At 47.5% G+C, this 19,730-nt stretch overlaps 1 protein-coding gene across 3 annotated transcripts in view; it reads left to right on the top strand.

The window, feature by feature from the left end:
* ZFAT (zinc finger and AT-hook domain containing) overlaps window positions 1–19,730 on the top strand; it is a 116,673-nt gene that overhangs the window by 32,819 nt on the left and 64,124 nt on the right. For 2 of the 3 annotated variants that reach the window (XM_083144885.1, XM_083144886.1), the window contains exons 3-7: window positions 573–830; window positions 1,486–1,662; window positions 3,083–3,236; window positions 14,814–16,159; window positions 18,622–18,854. In XM_083144885.1, the coding sequence (XP_083001011.1) occupies window positions 573–830; window positions 1,486–1,662; window positions 3,083–3,236; window positions 14,814–16,159; window positions 18,622–18,854 (2,168 nt within the window). Of the gene's footprint in view, window positions 1–572; window positions 831–1,485; window positions 1,663–3,082; window positions 3,237–14,813; window positions 16,160–18,621; window positions 18,855–19,730 lie in introns of those variants that run through there. The other variant, XM_083144887.1, reaches the window with a different exon arrangement.

The raw sequence follows: 19,730 nt of genomic DNA, 5'->3' as shown, positions 1-19,730 counted from the left end.
TGTAATGCCCATGACACCTTATGGCACACACCATAATTCCTATTATACATTATGGCACACACAGTTACACCTATTACACATTATGCTGCACACTGTTATGACCATTACACATGCCACACATAGTTATGACCCATACCCGTATAATTAAATATGTTTTGTCTATCTACATCGGTTAAGATAATGAAACTTAAAGTCATCAGTACAATTCAGTTCTAAAAGAATGACTCTGGAATAATGGGGGGATCCTACTGGTTTGTTACGGTTAACATAGGGGATTTAAAAAAGAAAAAAGAAAGAAAGGAAATTCTTAGTAACTGCAATATGTGACTCCCCATTAGCTTTTTTTTTTTCTAGGTCCTTGATTACAGTGTGTCCTGGTTCATCGGTAGCCTCAGATGAAAATTTCCTTTAAAAATGTGTTTTGTTTTCTAGTTTCTGCCACGTTCCTTTAGGCTTATTTCTGTTTGTTTTTGCGTTTTTATCACCTGTTGGGCTATTGATGTTATTTCTGACTCATGTACAGTCTGTACTGTTTGTTGTGTGTTTGAACTGTTGTTTTATACCCTGCGCAGAGTTGTCCGTGGTGAAGAGGAAGAGAGGGCGGCCCAAGGGCTCCACTAAGAAGCCGTTTGCGGAGGAAGAACCCGCAGAGAACAATGGAAGCCTTCCCAAAGAACACCAGCAGGAAGCCAAAGAAACGCGTCTCTCCCCGGAGGTGTTGCCGGACAATCTGGAATGCCGGAAATGCAGCAGAACCTTCTGTAACATCAGGCAGCTGAAGAAGCACATCTGCATCATTGTAATGAATGACGACGACGATGTCAGTCAAGGTAAAAAAAAAAAATATTGTTATAGTATTCACTGTAGTGTTCATTCTAGCACCCGCCATCTTTGAAAACCCATGCAGTTCCTGTTTCCTGCCTAGGGTGTCGCTGTCTGCTGTGGTGTTTCTAGCACAGGTCTAGTTTGCATATCAGTGCTGATATACAGACCACACTGAGCTAGAAGCACTACAGCAAAGGGCGACACCCCAGGCAGGGAAGAGGAACTGCATGGGTTTTCAAAGATGGCGGGTGCTGGAATGAACACGAATTCACTGGCGTATTGTGTTGTTCATGTTTTAAAATTGTATTTGTGGATTGCGGTTATTTTAATCTCCTTAAAGGACAACTTTGCTTTGCTCCATGGGACTAAACTAATTTTCATAACTGGAAAACATCATATGCGTTATAGACAGTGGTGGTTTTGGGGGGGGGGGGACAGTTCAAAATTCAAATAGGGGAGCCACACCCACTACCTCCACCAACTGTCATTCCAAACCAACTCCCTGGCAGTTGCTGCGGCTACCCTATTTGAATTTTGAACTGTGCTGAAGCCCCTCCTCTATATAACTGGATTGAGATGATCATCAGGGTTATAATCTAGATAAAGTGTTGTATATGTACATGAAACTGTGAAAAGTTTAATGAAATATATACCCTTTAGGCAATGACTTTGAGGGGAAGTTTATTCTGTCTGACTATGAAAGGGACAAGGAGAAGCAGACAAAGCGGTCGCGCCTTCAGAAGACTGACAAAACGCAGCAATCGAAAGAGGCTGAGAAGACTCAGGGTGTGAATCCCATTGTCAGCGTCCTACTGACTGCACATGAAGCTATTCCAGGTATCATGGCTGATTTTTGGGTTGTTATTCTAATGTACTTCTTAAACTGCATTATATGTTGACTAATATTTTCTCTGGTACTACTTTGATTGTTTGACTTCTCTTCTCCATTGTATCTTTATTTATCTGCCAGACTGAAGTCCCTTTGGAGCTTTCCTTTTAAACTTCTGGTGTTTTGATTGTTTTCTCACAAAAGCAGCCTAGGGATAGTGGGATTGTTTTTTATGTTAGAATATGATGTCATTTGGGGGTGTGGCCTAATCCAGAAAAGGTTGGGGGAAAATGGTTTTAGTTTATAGGGTTCTTTTTAATCACCAGTCAGAAAAGTTTTGCAATGACAGTCCTCAAAGAGTTGATACAGGTTTCTTGTATGAGAAGTTGGTCCGATTTACTGTGAAACTGAGATCATGTGATCTGTCTGAGCCACTGTGCTGAAAACTGGCAGCTGAATGACATCACAGGATGTTTCCCAGCGTGCTCGGCCCAGAACACAGTATCTTAATACATTTACACTGATTTGTGATGACAAGGGCTTGTTTTCTCGGTACTTGTGTATTATCACGGTGCCCACGATATTAAGTCGTACGACATATAGTTGCATCGCATGCCATATACCCGATGCACACCGATGCGATTTTAAATTGTATAACCCCCTATACGATTTTTAATTGTATAAGCACCCTAATGGGGGCTTACAATGTTAAATGCACCCCCCACACCACCCCCACTATGAACGCCAACCCGAAGCGTGGCGAGCGCAGCGAGCCCCTGAGGGGCGGCGGTACGCGTCCTCCGACCTTTTCATACCCCCACTATACACGTCGGCGTGGAGTTGATTTTATAAGCGTGGCGAGCGGATGTGTATTACTTTACATATATTCCGCGTCCCCTCGCGGGGCTCGCTGCGCTTGCCACACTTCGGGCTCGGTGGCTCGCTGCGCTCGCCACACTATATAAGATCAACTCCACGCCAATGTGGATAGTGGGGGTATGAAAAGGTCGGAGGACGCGTACCGCTACCGCTCGCCACGCTTCGGCTTGGCGTTGATAGTGCCGTTGGGGGTGCTTTTAACATACTAAGCACCCATCACGGTTATTTATCTTATAGGGGCACTTTTAACATTGAAAAACCCATTAGGGTGCTTATACAATTTTAAATCGCATACCATTGTATATGCGATACAATGGCATACAATGCCATACAATGTGATGGTATACAATTTAAAATTGTATAACATCGTCTGCCATCTCGTAGCATCGCATCGCATACCATCGTATGCCTTATGGTCTGCGATGCGATGGGCGCCGTGCTAGTACACAAGTACCGTTTTCTCTCCCTGGTTCTGACCCACCAGGTTTGACCTCCAGTTGCGATCACTGTATTAACCATAGTATGTTTTATTTTGTAAAAACCCCACAGGGGCAACAAAAATCATTCCGATCGAAGCTGCGGCCCCAGCTGCCGAGCCTGAAGCGAACACTCAGCCGGCTGATGCGGAGCAGGGGCAGAGGAGAGGGTACCAGGAGTATGCCATCCAGCAAGTCCCTCAGGAACAGTCTGCTAATCCAAGCAGGTAGCCACAATATTTTTTAGACACGTGTATCTCTTTTAGTGGCAGTTATCAGCGTCGGCGGTAGGGCTTCCGGTGAAGTTAGGTGACTGATCAGCCAAGTGCAGTTAGACCTGGTGCCACAAGTTGTACACACCGGACGTGGTGAATCGGTTGAGTTAGTACTCTGTCACTGCATCAATAATCTGGATATTCTACGCATAAAAAAAATCACAAAAAGATGTCCGCCATCAGCAGGGAGGCCATCTTGAACCGTACCCATTGTAGTCATTCTTTATAGTTGGATACACAGTATCCAAATCAGAGCTGTGTTATATTAGTAATAATTATAATAATAATGTTATTTATATAGCACTTTTCTCCTAATAGGACTCGAAGTGCTTGCATTAGCCTTTTACAGCACAAAATGCAAAATAAACTTAACAAGGGACATTAGTGAAATGCTTGGGTGAACAGGAAAGTCTTGAGCCTATTATATTAGCAGCTACATAGTAGTGATGTGATAATACCGTACAGCGAAACGTGTGTAGGCGCACCCACTCGTTCTTTTCGGCCTACCTGGAGAAGAACAAGCCAGCAAACTTGTCAGTGATGGTTCAATAACTTCTAACGGAAGCGAAGTGAATTGAGAATACAGTAAAACCGGTGAAGGGTCCAAGGCTCTCGCTGCCGGGGAGATTTGTCAGGTGTTGAATTGATGTGATATAATCAGAGCCAGAGGAATTCCGCACTAGATTCGGTTCCCCGGAGTGATTTACATTCACTTAGATGTAGATTAAAACCTTGAACGTAGATGTGCAATCAGTAGCGGTCCCCCGGCAATAAGAACATTTTAGATTTACCAGTAATAAGATCGGCAAGTGCTAGTTGGGGAAAAAAAATTTAAATTTGCTTGCTGGATATAATGGTTATACTTTACCTTGGTGGTTCATTCTAGTAAAGAACTAATCTTTCATATTTACTTTTAAGATTCTTGCAGTTAATTGAATCATTTTTGCAGATGGCTTTATTGGGCTGACACACATGGCGATTTCAGGGCATTTTCATGGCGATCTCAGTAGATTGCATAGAAAATGTCCCTACATCGTTCCCTGTGTAGGGGTCAAAGAGACAGTGATGCGCACTATCGCCCGGCGATTAATATCAAGCATGCTGGATAAATCTATTTAATCGCCGGGGTTAATACCTAATAAAATGTTTTTGTGTGTGTTTCATGTAAAAAACTTTTTTTGGGATGCAGGCGTTTGGCTGAAGATGTTTGTACATGTGTAATAGGATTGGTGTCAGCATGCTTAGTAGTTATCCGCTGACCACCTGCGTTTCCTAGGGGGTTATTCTAATTCACTCAGAAAGGCACAATCACTCTCTAATGGACAAAACCATGTGTACGGCTGGTGGGGCAGATTTAACATGTGCAGAGAGAGTTAGATTTGGGTGGGGGGGGGGTGGGTGTACTTCAGTCTGATATCTATATTGCAGTGTAAAAATAAAGCAGCCAGTATTCACCCTGCACAGAAACAATAAAACACCCAAATGTAACTCTCTCTGAACATGTTACATCGGCCCCACCTGCAGTGCACATGGTTTTGTCCTTTAGAGAGTGATTGTGCCTTTGCGAGTAAATCAGAATAACCCCCCTTGTTTGTTTCCAGGCCTGTATGTGGCTTCTGTCACCTAAATTGTGACATAAATGTGATCACCTGATTACAAGATCATCATTTATCCCAGGTATCATTCCCTGGAGGTGGGGGTACGGCCAATCCCAATGTATCAAACACTTTATCCCAGGTATCATTCCCTGGAGGTGGGGGTACGGCCAATCCCAATGTATCAAACACTTTATCCCAGGTATCATTCCCTGGAGGTGGGGGTACGTCCAATCCCAATGTATCAAACACTTTATCCCAGGTATCATTCCCTGGAGGTGGGGGTACGGCCAATCCCAATGTATCAAAAACTTTATCCCAGGTATCATTCCCTGGAGGTGGGGGTACGGCCAATCCCAATGTATCAAACACTTTATCCCAGGTATCATTCCCTGGAGGTGGGGGTACGGCCAATCCCAATGTATCAAACACTTTATCCCAGGTATCAAACACTTTATCCCAGGTATCATTCCCTGGAGGTGGGGGTACGTCCAATCCCAATGTATCAAACACTTTATCCCAGGTATCATTCCCTGGAGGTGGGGGTACGTCCAATCCCAATGTATCAATCACTTTATCCCAGGTATCATTCCCTGAAGGTGGGGGCACGGCCAATCCCAATGTATCAAACACTTTATCCCAGGTATCATTCCCTGGAGGTGGGGGTACGGACAATCCCAATGTATCAAACACTTTATCCCAGGTATCATTCCCTGAAGGTGGGGGCACGTCCAATCCCAATGTATCAAACACTTTTTATCCCAGGTATCATTCCCTGGAGGTGGGGGTACGGCCAATCCCAATGTATCAAACACTTTATCCCAGGTATCATTCCCTGAAGGTGGGGGTACGGCCAATCCCAATGTATCAAACCCTTTATTCCAGGTATCATTCCCTGGAGGTGGGGGCACGGCCAATCCCAATGTATCAAACACTTTATCCCAGGTATCATTCCCTGGAGGTGGGGGCACGGCCAATCCCAATGTATCAAACACTTTATCCCAGGTATCATTCCCTGGAGGTGGGGGTACGTCCAATCCCAATGTATCAAACACTTTATCCCAGGTATCATTCCCTGGAGGTGGGGGTACGTCCAATCCCAATGTATCAAACACTTTATCCCAGGTATCATTCCCTGGAGGTGGGGGTACGGCCAATCCCAATGTATCAAACACTTTATCCCAGGTATCATTCCCTGAAGGTGGGGGTACGGCCAATCCCAATGTATCAAACACTTTATCCCAGGTATCATTCCCTGAAGGTGGGGGTACGGCCAATCCCAATGTATCAAACCCTTTATTCCAGGTATCATTCCCTGGAGGTGGGGGCACGGCCAATCCCAATGTATCAAACACTTTATCCCAGGTATCATTCCCTGGAGGTGGGGGTACGGCCAATCCCAATGTATCAAACACTTTATCCCAGGTATCATTCCCTGGAGGTGGGGGTACGGCCAATCCCAATGTATCAAACACTTTATCCCAGGTATCATTCCCTGGAGGTGGGGGTACGGCCAATCCCAATGTATCAAACACTTTATCCCAGGTATCATTCCCTGGAGGTGGGGGTACGTCCAATCCCAATGTATCAAACACTTTATCCCAGGTATCATTCCCTGGAGGTGGGGGTACGGCCAATCCCAATGTATCAAACACTTTATCCCAGGTATCATTCCCTGGAGGTGGGGGTACGGCCAATCCCAATGTATCAAACACTTTATCCCAGGTATCATTCCCTGGAGGTGGGGGTACGGCCAATCCCAATGTATCAAACACTTTATCCCAGGTATCATTCCCTGGAGGTGGGGGTACGGCCAATCCCAATGTATCAAACACTTTATCCCAGGTATCATTCCCTGGAGGTGGGGGTACGGCCAATCCCAATGTATCAAACACTTTATCCCAGGTATCATTCCCTGGAGGTGGGGGTACGGCCAATCCCAATGTATCAAACACTTTATCCCAGGTATCATTCCCTGGAGGTGGGGGTACGTCCAATCCCAATGTATCAAACACTTTATCCCAGGTATCATTCCCTGGAGGTGGGGGTACGGCCAATCCCAATGTATCAAACACTTTATCCCAGGTATCATTCCCTGGAGGTGGGGGTACGGCCAATCCCAATGTATCAAACACTTTATCCCAGGTATCATTCCCTGAAGGTGGGGGTACGGCCAATCCCAATGTATCAAACACTTTATCCCAGGTATCATTCCCTGAAGGTGGGGGTACGGCCAATCCCAATGTATCAAACCCTTTATTCCAGGTATCATTCCCTGGAGGTGGGGGCACGGCCAATCCCAATGTATCAAACACTTTATCCCAGGTATCATTCCCTGGAGGTGGGGGTACGGCCAATCCCAATGTATCAAACACTTTATCCCAGGTATCATTCCCTGGAGGTGGGGGTACGGCCAATCCCAATGTATCAAACACTTTATCCCAGGTATCATTCCCTGGAGGTGGGGGTACGGCCAATCCCAATGTATCAAACACTTTATCCCAGGTATCATTCCCTGGAGGTGGGGGTACGTCCAATCCCAATGTATCAAACACTTTATCCCAGGTATCATTCCCTGGAGGTGGGGGTACGGCCAATCCCAATGTATCAAACACTTTATCCCAGGTATCATTCCCTGGAGGTGGGGGTACGGCCAATCCCAATGTATCAAACACTTTATCCCAGGTATCATTCCCTGGAGGTGGGGGTACGGATAACCCCAATGTATCAAACACTTTATCCCAGGTATCCTTCCCTGGAGGTGGGGGTACGGCCAATCCCAATGTATCAAACACTTTATCCCAGGTATCCTTCCCTGGAGGTGGGGGTACGGCCAATCCCAATGTATCAAACACTTTATCCCAGGTATCATTCCCTGGAGGTGGGGGTACGGCCACTCCCAATGTATCAAACGCTTTATCCCAGGTATCATTCCCTGGAGGTGGGGGTACGGCCAATCCCAATGTAAGACTTTATTCCAGGTAGATGGTATTAATCTGGCTATGCAGAGTGTGTGGACTGACCAACAGTCACCGTGTATTTTTTACCTGGGTTGTGATTTAAAAAGTCAACGGTCGATATATATTTACACCGAATGTCGTCATGCACAAAGTTGACAGAGAAAAGATCGACACAAGCAGAAGGCCGACACGTGAAAAGATCAACGTGATTTTTTTCATGCTTTCTTGGTGTCAATTTGTCACTTGGAGCCTTATTCAGTGTTGATCGCAAAATCTTAACAAGCACATGTATGTGCGTGTGCTATGGATTCATCCGTATCCATTTGTATGACTTAGATAAAGAACTGAGCTCATTTAAGGTTGCATTTATGCAGACATAACTCTCGAGCACCGCTGTACATCTGTGTAAGGGGAGCGTAGTTCTCAGCTGTGTATTGGTGACCTTCTAATCCGAGTGCAGTTCTCATTGTTTTCTGTCACTTCTCCCGCTGTAAAATACAGAGGCGCAGTAGCTATGTTCTCACTAATTGGCTGAGAGCGCGTCCTAGGCCGCCCTATCCAGGCAATGAGACCTGACTGCCGTGCAGCCTTCACCAATTACTAAGCCACTTAATATTGAGAAACGCGAGACTGGGTAACGCCAGCGTAGGAATGCTGTATAATGTGTAGGCATCAACAAATCATTATAACATTTCTCTTTCAATGGTCCTGGTGACACAGCTTCACATTGGTGACACAGCTTCACATTGGGATGTAGGAGGGTCCGCAGGAGCCAGGCACCTATCCTAAAGCTTTTGGAGGGTAGGCTCCTCCCCTACTGCATCCCAGATTCCTCAGTTCGTGTTAGGTGCCCACTGGAGTGGGTGCTATTCTAAAGGGCTGCCGGAGCAGCCGAAGGAGTAGAGCTAGTTAGGGTTTTTATTATTTTATTAGCTTTTACACTAGCTAGGTAGGCACAGTGTGAGGATTCTCATTAGTGAATCCTCACACTGCTAGCGCAGCAGGAGCTGACAGAAGCGAGTCCTGTCAGCTCACTGTGCACGAGGGAGACGCTGTCTGGCCTCCCTGTGCAGCGCTTACAGCTTCTTTTAAGAAGCTGCCTGGGCTCCGGAGCGCTCTGAAACCGGCTTCACGCTAGGTGGGGATCATGGGGGACAGGCACTCCGTGATGGCGGCGGCCATTTTATGCGGAGCTTACACACTGAGCTCCTGATATGAGAGGACAGCAGTGTTGTTACAGGCATGTTCCGAGTGGTCCCCAGCTGAGGGGGAGATACTGGAACAAGGAGATCCTACAATGGGAGCGGCTGTCTGGGGGTAGTTGGCGCCAAAAGTCACAGACCCCGCAGCAGCAGGGACTTGGTCCCTTCCCTCACTCTGTTTTGGCGCCATTCAGAACGCTTGCAGCGGAGCTGAGCTGGCTTACAGATCCTGACAGAGTGATTGGATTTCCTGGGCATCGCTTTCCCCATTCTGAAGACTACAGAAAGCTAAGTGAACTGAGTATATTGGTTCTGTATATAATGTTTGTACATTTAATGCTGGGACTGTGTTAATTGAGAACATCAGGTCTGAGCAACAGCCTGTGGTCTTGGGGGAGGGAGCCTTAAATGCATTGAGCGCTTGCAGTGGTTGTACACTGAGATTTGTCCCTGTGGGGGGCTTATGTATTTATATGCGCTGCTGTGAAACCCATGGGGAGTGAACCCCAGAGGGTAGTACATCGGAACTTGCATGGGCCAAGCCCTAGGCAGGTCTAAAAAAATGCTTTGGTGCATTACTGGACAGGCAGAGTGATGGCTGGTAACTTCCCTAGACCATTGCCATTCTCTCAGCAGTCTTTTAGCTCTTTGCCTCGGACCCAGACAGATCCTGACTGATTACAGGTCATGCAGGATACTGCTATGGGAATCAGCAGGTTTAAATTACTTGTTGCACAAGTTTTATGGTTATTCTGTGGGGACCCCCAAAAAGGTCTTATTCAGGGCCATTATTAGCTGCTGATGAGGTAGGAGAGTACACAGAACAAACCAGGGTGATTATTTCTGAAGAGTCCTCAGCCTCAAGGGTAGAGGATTTTATTACTGCTGTTAAACAGGCATTAAATTTGTCTGTGAAGGATAAACTCCTGCAAAGGTTGTTTTTTATGAGACAGCGTAAAGAATCTGATATCTCCCTGCAAAGGGGCCTGAAAAACCCCGATAAAAGGCTTCAGATACTTAAAAGATTTCTAAGCCTGTACCCCATGCCTGAGGCGCATGCTGACCTCTGGAAAAAAAGTCCCAGTGGTAGATGCTTCTGTGGCACGTGTATCAAGACCTCAGGTGGAGCCACTGTGCTACCAGTACAAGGGGGAGCAGCGTTTAAGGACCCCGCAGACAAAAAGCTGGAGGGTAACCTCAAAGCATTATTTTAAGGGGTGGGATACACCCTACGCCCTCTGATGGTTTCAGCCTGGGTCTCTAAGGCCATGATCGTGTGGGCCAGAAATTTGTGCACTATTTTACACGCTGACCCTTGTGTGTTATTGCTTGCAGAGAAGCTTAAAAACGGCTGCAGAGCATGTATTGGAGTCTGAGAGGAAGCTCTCAAAATGGCTGCCAGAGTTTCCACAGTGTCTGTAAATGCCAGGAGAGTGCTCTGGCTTAAGGCTTGGGAGGCAGATAATGTGTCTAAGAAAGCCTTAGAGACAATAGCTTTTAAAGGAAAGCTGTTATTTGCTTCTGAACTGGAAGAGATTATTAAGCAGGCCACAGGTGGCAAAAGTACTTTCCTGCCAGTCCCTGCAGCCAAGCAGACATCAAGGTTTTCTGCTTTTAGGCCAGCCTTGCGGCCCTCCCTTAGAGGAGGTGCGTCTTTCCGAGGGCAGCCCTTCAGGGGAAAGGTCCTAAAGTCTAAATTTGGTTCCTTTCATAAGAAACCAAACACAAAGGAGAGGACAAACCATCTGCATGACTGCCAAGGGTTTTGCCCGGCGGTGGTCAAGATGGGGGGACATCTGACACTGTTCAAAGACGCATGGGCATTGTTAGACCGGGATTCTTGGGTGTTAGAAATTATAACCCAGGGTTACAGAATTCCCTTCAAGGGTCTTCTTCCAAGAAGATTCATTCCCACGCCAATACCAATAGGGGCTCGGCTCCGTACAGCTCCCTTGGGAGCGGCTCATTCTCTTTTAGAGAAGGGTGTGGTGATCCCGGTCCCCAGAGCGGAATGGAAAAAAGGCTTTTATTCCACTCTGTGTCGGGTGTCCAAACCAGACGGGTCTTTCAGACCGATTCTCAATTTAAATTCGTTAATTATCCATTTGTGGGTAGACCATTTCAAAATGGAGTCTCTACGGTCAGTGCTGTGAAGCCTGGACCAGGGAGAATTTTTGGCGTTCATGGATGTCCAGGACGCATACCTTCAGGTTCCTGTTCACCCAGGACATCAGGCTCTATTGAGATAGGAGACCATGCACTTGCAATTCCAGGTGTTGCACTTCGGCCTGGCCACAGCGCCAAGGGTATTCACCAAGATAATGTCTGTAATGGCGGCTGTGCTTCGACTGAGGGGAAACACTGTGATCCCATATTTGGACGACCTGCTGTTCAGAGCGGAGTCAGCAGACATGTTGAAGAGTCACTTGGCAAAAGCCATTGGGTTTTTGGCAGGCTCACGGCTGGTTTTTAAACTTACAAAAGTCTCAGTTGGTGCCGTCACAGAGACTCCAATTCTTGGGGATTGGTCTGGATACCCAGTTGCATTGGGTGTTTCTACCAGAGGCATAGGCCAGGGATCTGGCTGCCTTGGTACAAGAGATCCTAGGGTCTCAGAGCACAGCAGTATGGAGGTGCCTCAAACTGCTGGGGAAGATGATGGCGTCTTTCGAGACGTTACAGTTCGCCAGGTTCCACTCTAGAGTGTCCCAGTGGACAGGGAACACTCAGACCATGAGGTCAGAACAAATGGTGTTGTTTTCAGAAACTCGATCCTTCCTAAAATGGTGGATGGAGGTGGATTCCCTTCGGGGGAGTCGGTCCCTGCAGTCCTGGAGCTGGTTGGTAGTCACTACCGACGCCAGTCTCAGAGGCTGAGGGGCAGTAGTCGTGGACCTGCGTCTGCAGGGCTTGTGGACTTTAGAGCAGAAAGACTGATACTTTACAGTCTGCCTTACTGATCAACATCTTGGAACTGAGGGCTGTGTGGAAGAGGTTTTCTCTGGCGGGAGAAAAGATTACAAGAGCTCCCTTTTAGGCATTCAGACCGACAACGTCACAGCTGTGGCGTATCTGAATCACCAGGGAGGCACACACCGCAATCTGGCCATGTGGGAGGTGTCCCGAATCTTCTTGTGGGCGGAACAGAATGTTCTAGCATTATCAGCAATCTTCATACCAGGAGTGGAGAATATAGAGGCCGACTTCCTGAGCAGGGAGAAACTGATGGAAGGAAAATGGAGGCTGAATCCACAAGTATTCCACTAGATTACAATAAGGGGGAAACCCCGGATAGGGACCTGAAGGCATACAGGTTCATCCATCAGGTACCCAGGTTGTATGACAGGACGTGGGATCCACTGGCAGAAGCAGTGGATGCCATGACTATCCCCTGGGAGGGGAATCTTCTTTATGATTTTCCGCCAGTTCCAATGCTGGCAAGAGAGTTGAAAACAATACAGGCCCAGACAATTCCAGTAATTTTAGTGGCCCCAGATTGGCCAGGGAGATCCTGGTACTCGAGGCTTCAGAGAGTCTCTGTGGACTCGTGGCGTCTACCTCTGAGGTCAGACCTTCTAAAACAAGGACCGTTCAACCAGCTGGATTCAGCTCGATTAATTTTGACGGTCTGGCTGTTGAAAACGCCATTTTGAGGAATATAGGATTCTCAGAGGCGGTGGTTAACGCAATGAGGAAAGCCAGAAAGTCAGTGTCTTCTGTAAATTATTTTGGGGCCTGGAAGACCTATATTTGGTGGTGTGTAAGACAGAGGTCACGCACATCGAGATTTAAAATGGCTAAATTGTTGGAGTTTTTTACAGGAGGGCCTTTCCTCTGGGTTAGGCCTTCAGTCACTCAGAGTACATATCTCGACCGTGTCAATTTTTCTTTCCAAAGAAGGATTGCGTTAGAACCAGAAGTACAGACCTTCCTGCAGGGGGTTTATCTATTGAAACCTCCCTACAACCAACCAGTAGCGCCAGGGGAATTATCTCTGGCTCTGGAGTACCTTAAAGAGGCGCCTTTTGAGCCGTTAAGGTCGGTTGACCTTAGTTTCCTTTCAGGGAAGCTGGTATTTTTGTTGGCGGTGGCGTCAGAAAAAAAAAAAAAAAATTATCGGAGTTGATTGCTTTGTTCTACAAGTCTTCCTCCCTTATATGTCATGATGATAGGGCTGCCTTTCGGACAGTATCCCTAGATTTTTACCAAAAGTAGTCTCTGCTTTTCTTCTAAATCAGGAGATTGTTCTGCCTGTGTTTCAACCCCCAGAGGGTTGTTAGGAAAAGGGACAAATTGAGGAATTTGGATGTTGTGCGCGTCTTGCGCGTTTATGTGGACAGAGTTAAGAGTGTCAGAAAGACTGATACTTTACTGGTTTTGTCTGACATACACAAACTTAGTTGGCCTGCTTCTAAGCAGACCATTGCTAGGTGGTTGCGCTCTGTTATTGCGTTTGCATATACTAAAGTTGGTAGGCCTGTACCGGCCAGGATTAATGCGCATACCACCAGGTCGGTTGCCACCTCTTGGGCGGTTCGACATGGGGCAACAGCTGAGCAGGTTTGCAGCGCTGCTACTTGGTCATCTGTTCATAATTTTGCCAAATTCGATAGGTTCCATGAGTTCGCGTCGGTGGACGCATCATTCGGGCGAGCAGTGATGAATACTGCAGACCTGAGCGTACCCACCCAAAAGGACCGGCTCTGGAACGTCCCAATGTGAAGCTGTGTCACCAGGACCATTGAAAGAGAAAAAGGGATTTTTGTAAGAACTTACCGTTCGAATCCCTTTCTCTGATATGGTCCTGGTGACACAGCGATCCCTCCCTTACGCTCAGTAAGTATGCCAGTGTTCATGATGTTTCATGTTATAATTGGTTGAAAAGTTAAATTTAAAATTGTGCATATAATATGTGCAGGTGTTTGTACTGAGTTAATGTATTCCAGTGGCTTTGAAAGATTGAACTGAGGAATCTGGGATGCAGTAGGGGAGGAGCCTACCCTCCAAAAGCTTTAGGATAGGTGCCTGGCTCCTGCGGACCCTCCTACATCCCAATGTGAAGCTGTGTCACCAATGTGAAGCTGTGTCACCAGGACCATATCAGAGAAAGGGATTCGAACGGTAAGTTCTTACAAAAATCCCTTTTTGTTTGTTTTCTCTCTCTCCTATCTCTCTATTCTTTCTTCCCTATCTTTTTCCATCTTTCTATCCCCCTCCTTCCCCTGCTTTATCTCTTCCTCCATCCTTCTCTCTTCCCCTTTCTCTCCAACCACTTCCTCCTTCCCTCCTCTCTCTCCTTCCTCTCTGTTTCTCTTCAAATTCCCCTATTTCCCCGCTCTGGCTCTGTCCCCCCCTCTGGCTCTCTGTTTCCTTCCCCTCTCGCTCTCTGTTTCCTTTCCCTCTCGCTCTCTGTTTCCTTCCCCTCTCGCTCTCTGTTTCCTTCCCCTCTCGCTCTCTGTTTTCTTCCCCTCTCGCTCTCTGTTTCCTTCCCCTCTCGCTCTCTGTTTCCTTCCCCTCTCGCTCTCTGTTTCCTTCCCCTCTCGCTCTCTGTTTCCTTCCCCTCTCGCTCTCTGTTTCCTTCCCCTCTCGCTCTCTGTTTCCTTCCCCTCTCGCTCTCTGTTTCCTTCCCCTCTCGCTCTCTGTTTCTTTCCGCCCCCTCTCTTGCTCCTCCTCACTTTTGCACTCTGGCGCTCCTCCCCCCTCTCTCTCGCGCTCTTTCTCACACTTTCCTTTCATTGCTTCCACTAATTTTTTCTGTGTTTGTTTTTTCAGAGTAGGTCCGACCCAGCTGAAGATTTTCACCTGTGAATACTGCAATAAAGTCTTCAAATTTAAGCACTCTCTGCAGGCGCACCTGCGGATCCACACCAATGAGAAACCGTACAAGTGCCCCCTTTGCAACTACGCCAGTGCCATCAAGGCCAACCTCAGCGTGCACATGAGAAAGCACACAGGTGAGAAGTTCAGCTGCGACCACTGCTCCTTCAGCTGCCTCAGTAAGGGACACCTCAAGGTTCACGTGGAGCGCGTCCATAAGAAGATCAAGCAGCACTGCCGCTTCTGCAAGAAGAAGTACTCGGACATCAAGAACCTCATCAAGCACATGAAAGAGACCCACGACCTGATGGACAAAAAAGTGCTGGAGACCTTTGACGAGCTCAGGCTCCTCACCCGAGAGGGCAAGCGGCAGCTCCTCTACGACTGTCACATTTGCGAACGCAAGTTCAAAAACGAGCTGGAGCGAGACCGGCACATGCTTGTCCACGGCGACGAGAGGCCGTTTGCTTGCGAACTCTGCGACCACGGTGCCACCAAGTACCAATCCCTCGAGCTGCACATCCGTAAGCACCCCTTCGTCTACGTCTGTTCGCACTGTTTGAAGAAATTTGTGAGCACCGTGAGACTCAAAGCCCACATCAAGGAATTCCACCCTGACATACGGGAGGACTCCGTTTTTCACGACTCCATCAATCAAAGTTTTTGTCTTCTGGAGCCTGGCAGCGACATACAGCAGGAGGCTCTCTGTGCCAACGCCGAAGACGTCGTCATTCCGTCTTCCGTGCTGGAGCCACAAACCTGTGCACAGGATTTAGAGCAATCTCAGGATTTACAAGCACAAAGTGGTGGCATGCTTCCCAAAAGCCAGGAAGAGACACTCGAGGGCGCGGATTGTGTAACAGACTGCACCACAACAAAACTGCCTGGCTCACCAGATATGTCTTCCGAGGTGTCCAATGAAGAGCTCTTCCATCGTTTGACAGAGAAGGAGAATAACCATTTATATGCTAATCTAGGAAACGTACAAAGTGACAATAACGGTTCTGGAGCCGCCGGTCAGGCTGCAAGTGACATCTCCCATTTAAAACCCACAGAGTTACACGGTTTTGCTGAGCAGATGACATTTGGACCTGATCAGAGCAGCAGTGAGCAAGGTGCCCAGGATAGCACAGATACTGGGCACCACGAACAGCTTCCCGGGCCGAACACTGTGCCAGACAGCTCAGGGCAAACGGCTGCGTTTATGGCCATTCTGAATGGGTTACATAAGAGGCAGCTGGACACTGTGTTATTCCAGAAAATCAGGAAGATCTATGGTGAACTGGAGTGTGAATATTGTGGTAAGGAGAGGGAGAGTTTATACAGTAGAATAATTATACTCAAGTATACAAGTAGATAGAAACCCATCACATCTATAAAACTGGTCACAAGGAGTATAGTCTTTAAGCCTTGACGTGACCGAGTTGCCCCCCCGGATTCTAGCTATAATTTTATAGCATATGCCAGACAGATGATCGGTTGAATCTCGATGGTTACGGTGGGCACCTTCTTCACTTCTCCACTTTAGGTTTAATAAATCCCCCTAAATATACATTTAGAGCCATACATGATGGAAATAAAAGACAATGTTCAGTGTTGTTCTGACACTTCAGTGCTGCTCTTCTAAGACGTAAAGTAGGCCAAACCGGTCCTCGAGATCTACCAACGGGTCACATTTCCCAGGCCGCCCAGCTGGTGCACAGGTGTAGTCATTACTGTCACATTTCCCAGGCCGCCCAGCTGGTGCACAGGTGCAGTCATTACTGTCACGTTTACCAGGCCGCCCAGCTGGTGCACAGGTGCAGTCATTACTGTCACATTTCCCAGGCCGCCCAGCTGGTGCACAGGTGCAGTCGTTACTGTCACATTTCCCAGACCACCTAGCTGGTGCACAGGTGCAGTCATTACTGTCACGTTTACCAGGCCGCCCAGCTGGTGCACAGGTGCAGTCATTACTGTCACATTTCCCAGACCACCTAGCTGGTGCACAGGTGCAGTCATTACTGTAACACTTCCCAAGCCGCCCAGCTGGTGCACAGGTGCAGTCATTACTGTCACATTACCCAGCCGCCTAGCTGGTGCACAGGTGCAGTCATTACTGTAACATTTACCAGGCCGCCCAGCTGGTGCACAGGTGTAATCATTACTGTCACATTTCCCAGGCCGCCTAGCTGGTGCACAGGTGCAGTCATTACTGTAACACTTCCCAGGCCGCCCAGCTGGTGCACAGGTGCAGTCATTACTGTCACATTTCCCAGGCCGCCTAGCTGGTGCACAGGTGCAGTCATTACTGTCACATTTCCCAGGCCGCCTAGCTGGTGCACAGGTGCAGTCATTACAAACGGTTATATTTTCAAAAATGTGCCGCATTCATTTCTAACCGACACATTCTGCAGATCCACAGGTAGCCTGGGAAACAGGAACTGTTGGTAGGTCCCGAGGACCGGTTTGGCCACCCCCGATGTAGAGTATACCGTCCTAACTATTATGGACAGCAGAAGCTCCGCCCACCTGTTTCAGATCGTGTCCTGATGTAGATAATAAAACACATCGGTGCCTATTCAAATAGGGAAGATCGGGCAGCAAAGGGGCTTTCAATAGGTCAACCGCTATCGGTCCACACATAAAAAATTGGTCTATGACGACATCAACAAAAGGTCAACATAAGCAAAACGTCAACATGTCGATGGTCGACCCAGAAAGGTCGACAAGAAAAAGTTGGCAAGTTTTTCGTGCTTTCAAAAAACGACTTGTTCTTGCTAAAGGAGTGGGCATAGAGGAAAAATATAATAGTAATAGCGGTGTACCGTTTCCATGCGAAGGGACGCGGTACGCTAATGCGTCGTACATGACAGCAAATGTCGACAGACACAAAAAAGGGAAAAAAATTGTCAACCAGTTTCATGTCGACTTTTTGTCAATGTCGATCTAGTCCATGTCGACCTTTTTCACTTGGGGGACCTGATTCAGACATGCTCGCTAGCAGTTAAACGCCGCCTTGCCGAACGCCCCCCCCCCCCCCGAATCCCCTTACTAGTATGCGAGTAGATGTGTTCGCTCAAACATCCGCTCGAATAAGGCTGCAAGGAGGAGAAATCATTTGATGGTCACTCACCATTGTTTCCACTTCTATAGCGCCCACCTCCAGACGAATTAGGGGTGAGCACGGACGTCATGTGATGTCAACCGCCCTCCCCAAGGAGGTATAAACACGCCTGCGTTCACAGAGGTACGCCCAGTGGTTCTATGGGAGAAGCAGAAACGCTGGGCGTTCGCCTGCTTACGGCCCACGCACGCCCCCTCCTTCCCGCCCACTATTGAGCGAACACCCCAGTGAGTGTGAAACTCGCCAAAGGCGGTCGCTTCGGGGGTTTGCACATGCGCAAAACCCAAACATTAGCCGGTGCACCGAATTCGGCCCGCACTGAGCTGGTGTGAATCGCCCCTTAGAGGGATTTAGAATAATAATTTGTGACCAGTGCGAGGGATCTATATTGGATGCGACCCAGACCTGCGCTATGTGTACGCGTGCATCTGATACAAAGATAGGACCCTTTAAATGGAAAACAGACCTGACACCTGCATAATGGAGGCAGACATTTTGTCGTAGACCATGTAACCCTACACAGGCTAATGCTGTATTATACCACAACTGAAGTCATCTAGTAATAACAACTTTATACATATAATTGCACTCATTGGTTTCTACTTTTAAGCATCGCTCCTGTTTTACTTGCACGTTCCCGTTTTTCTTTACTGACAGGTAAGCTGTTCTGGTATCAGGTCCATTACGATATGCACATCAGGACTCACACCCGGGAGCACCTGTACTACTGCTCCCAGTGCAGCTATTCCTCCATCACCAAGAACTGCCTGAAACGGCACGTAATCCAGAAACACAGTAACGTGTCCATGAAGTGCCCGGCCGCCGGCTGCAACTACTCCAGCCCTGACAAGTACAAGCTGCAGTCCCACCTGAAGGTGCACGCAGAGCTGGTAGGTACAGGGAAGCCCGTGTAATAATAACATGCTCATTATGCTTCTATCAAGTGTTTTGTGTGCTCACGGCCACCAGATGGCACCCAAGGGAGCAATTTAACCGTTGTTCCATTCGGAAGCCGGTGCTGACATTACTGTTGTGGTGTTCCGGTAATTTGGACGGTCTAGTAACTGGTCCAATAAATTCGATTTTAAATGAAAACAAAACAAAACTTTGTCCATTCCTGCCAGAGTTCCTGGGGGGTGTAATGACCCCGCCCCACTCTCCTCATGGGAGGGGCACTGACAGCCGCTTAGCTTTTTTTCAAATCGGACAATTGGCAATATGGAGTGCAGCGTAAAACCTTTACAATAAAAAGCAAATGCTGCAGATATGGTCAGGAAGAGTTTAGATATTTTTATTTCTGTTTTTTTCGTGAATTTAAACCAAGTTTACTTTTTAGTTTTAATTCAAGTTATCCTGCGCTATATGGTGTTGTTCTTAGTTTTTATATATGTTAGGGCAGCACGGATGGTGTAATGGTTACATTACTGCCAAACAGCGCTGAGGTCATGGGTTCTATCCCCACCATGTGTTATATATACGGGGCAGTACGGATGGTGTAATGGTTACATTACTGCCAAACAGCGCTGAGGTCATGGGTTCTATCCCCACCATGTGTTATATATACGGGGCAGTACGGATGGTGTAATGGTTAGCATTACTGCCTCACAGCGCTGAGGTCATGGGTTCTATCCCCACCATGTGTTATATGTACAGGGCAGTACGGACGGTGTAATGGTTAGCATTACTGCCTCACAGCACTGAGGTCATGGGTTCTATCCCCACCATGTGTTATATATACGGGGCAGTGCGGACGGTGTAATGGTTAG

Source organism: Crinia signifera, chromosome 5, assembly GCF_055691185.1.
Source record: "Crinia signifera chromosome 5, ASM5569118v1, whole genome shotgun sequence".
In the NCBI taxonomy this organism is placed as follows: Eukaryota; Metazoa; Chordata; class Amphibia; order Anura; family Myobatrachidae; genus Crinia; species Crinia signifera.
This window is presented reverse-complemented; position numbering and strand designations above follow the sequence as displayed.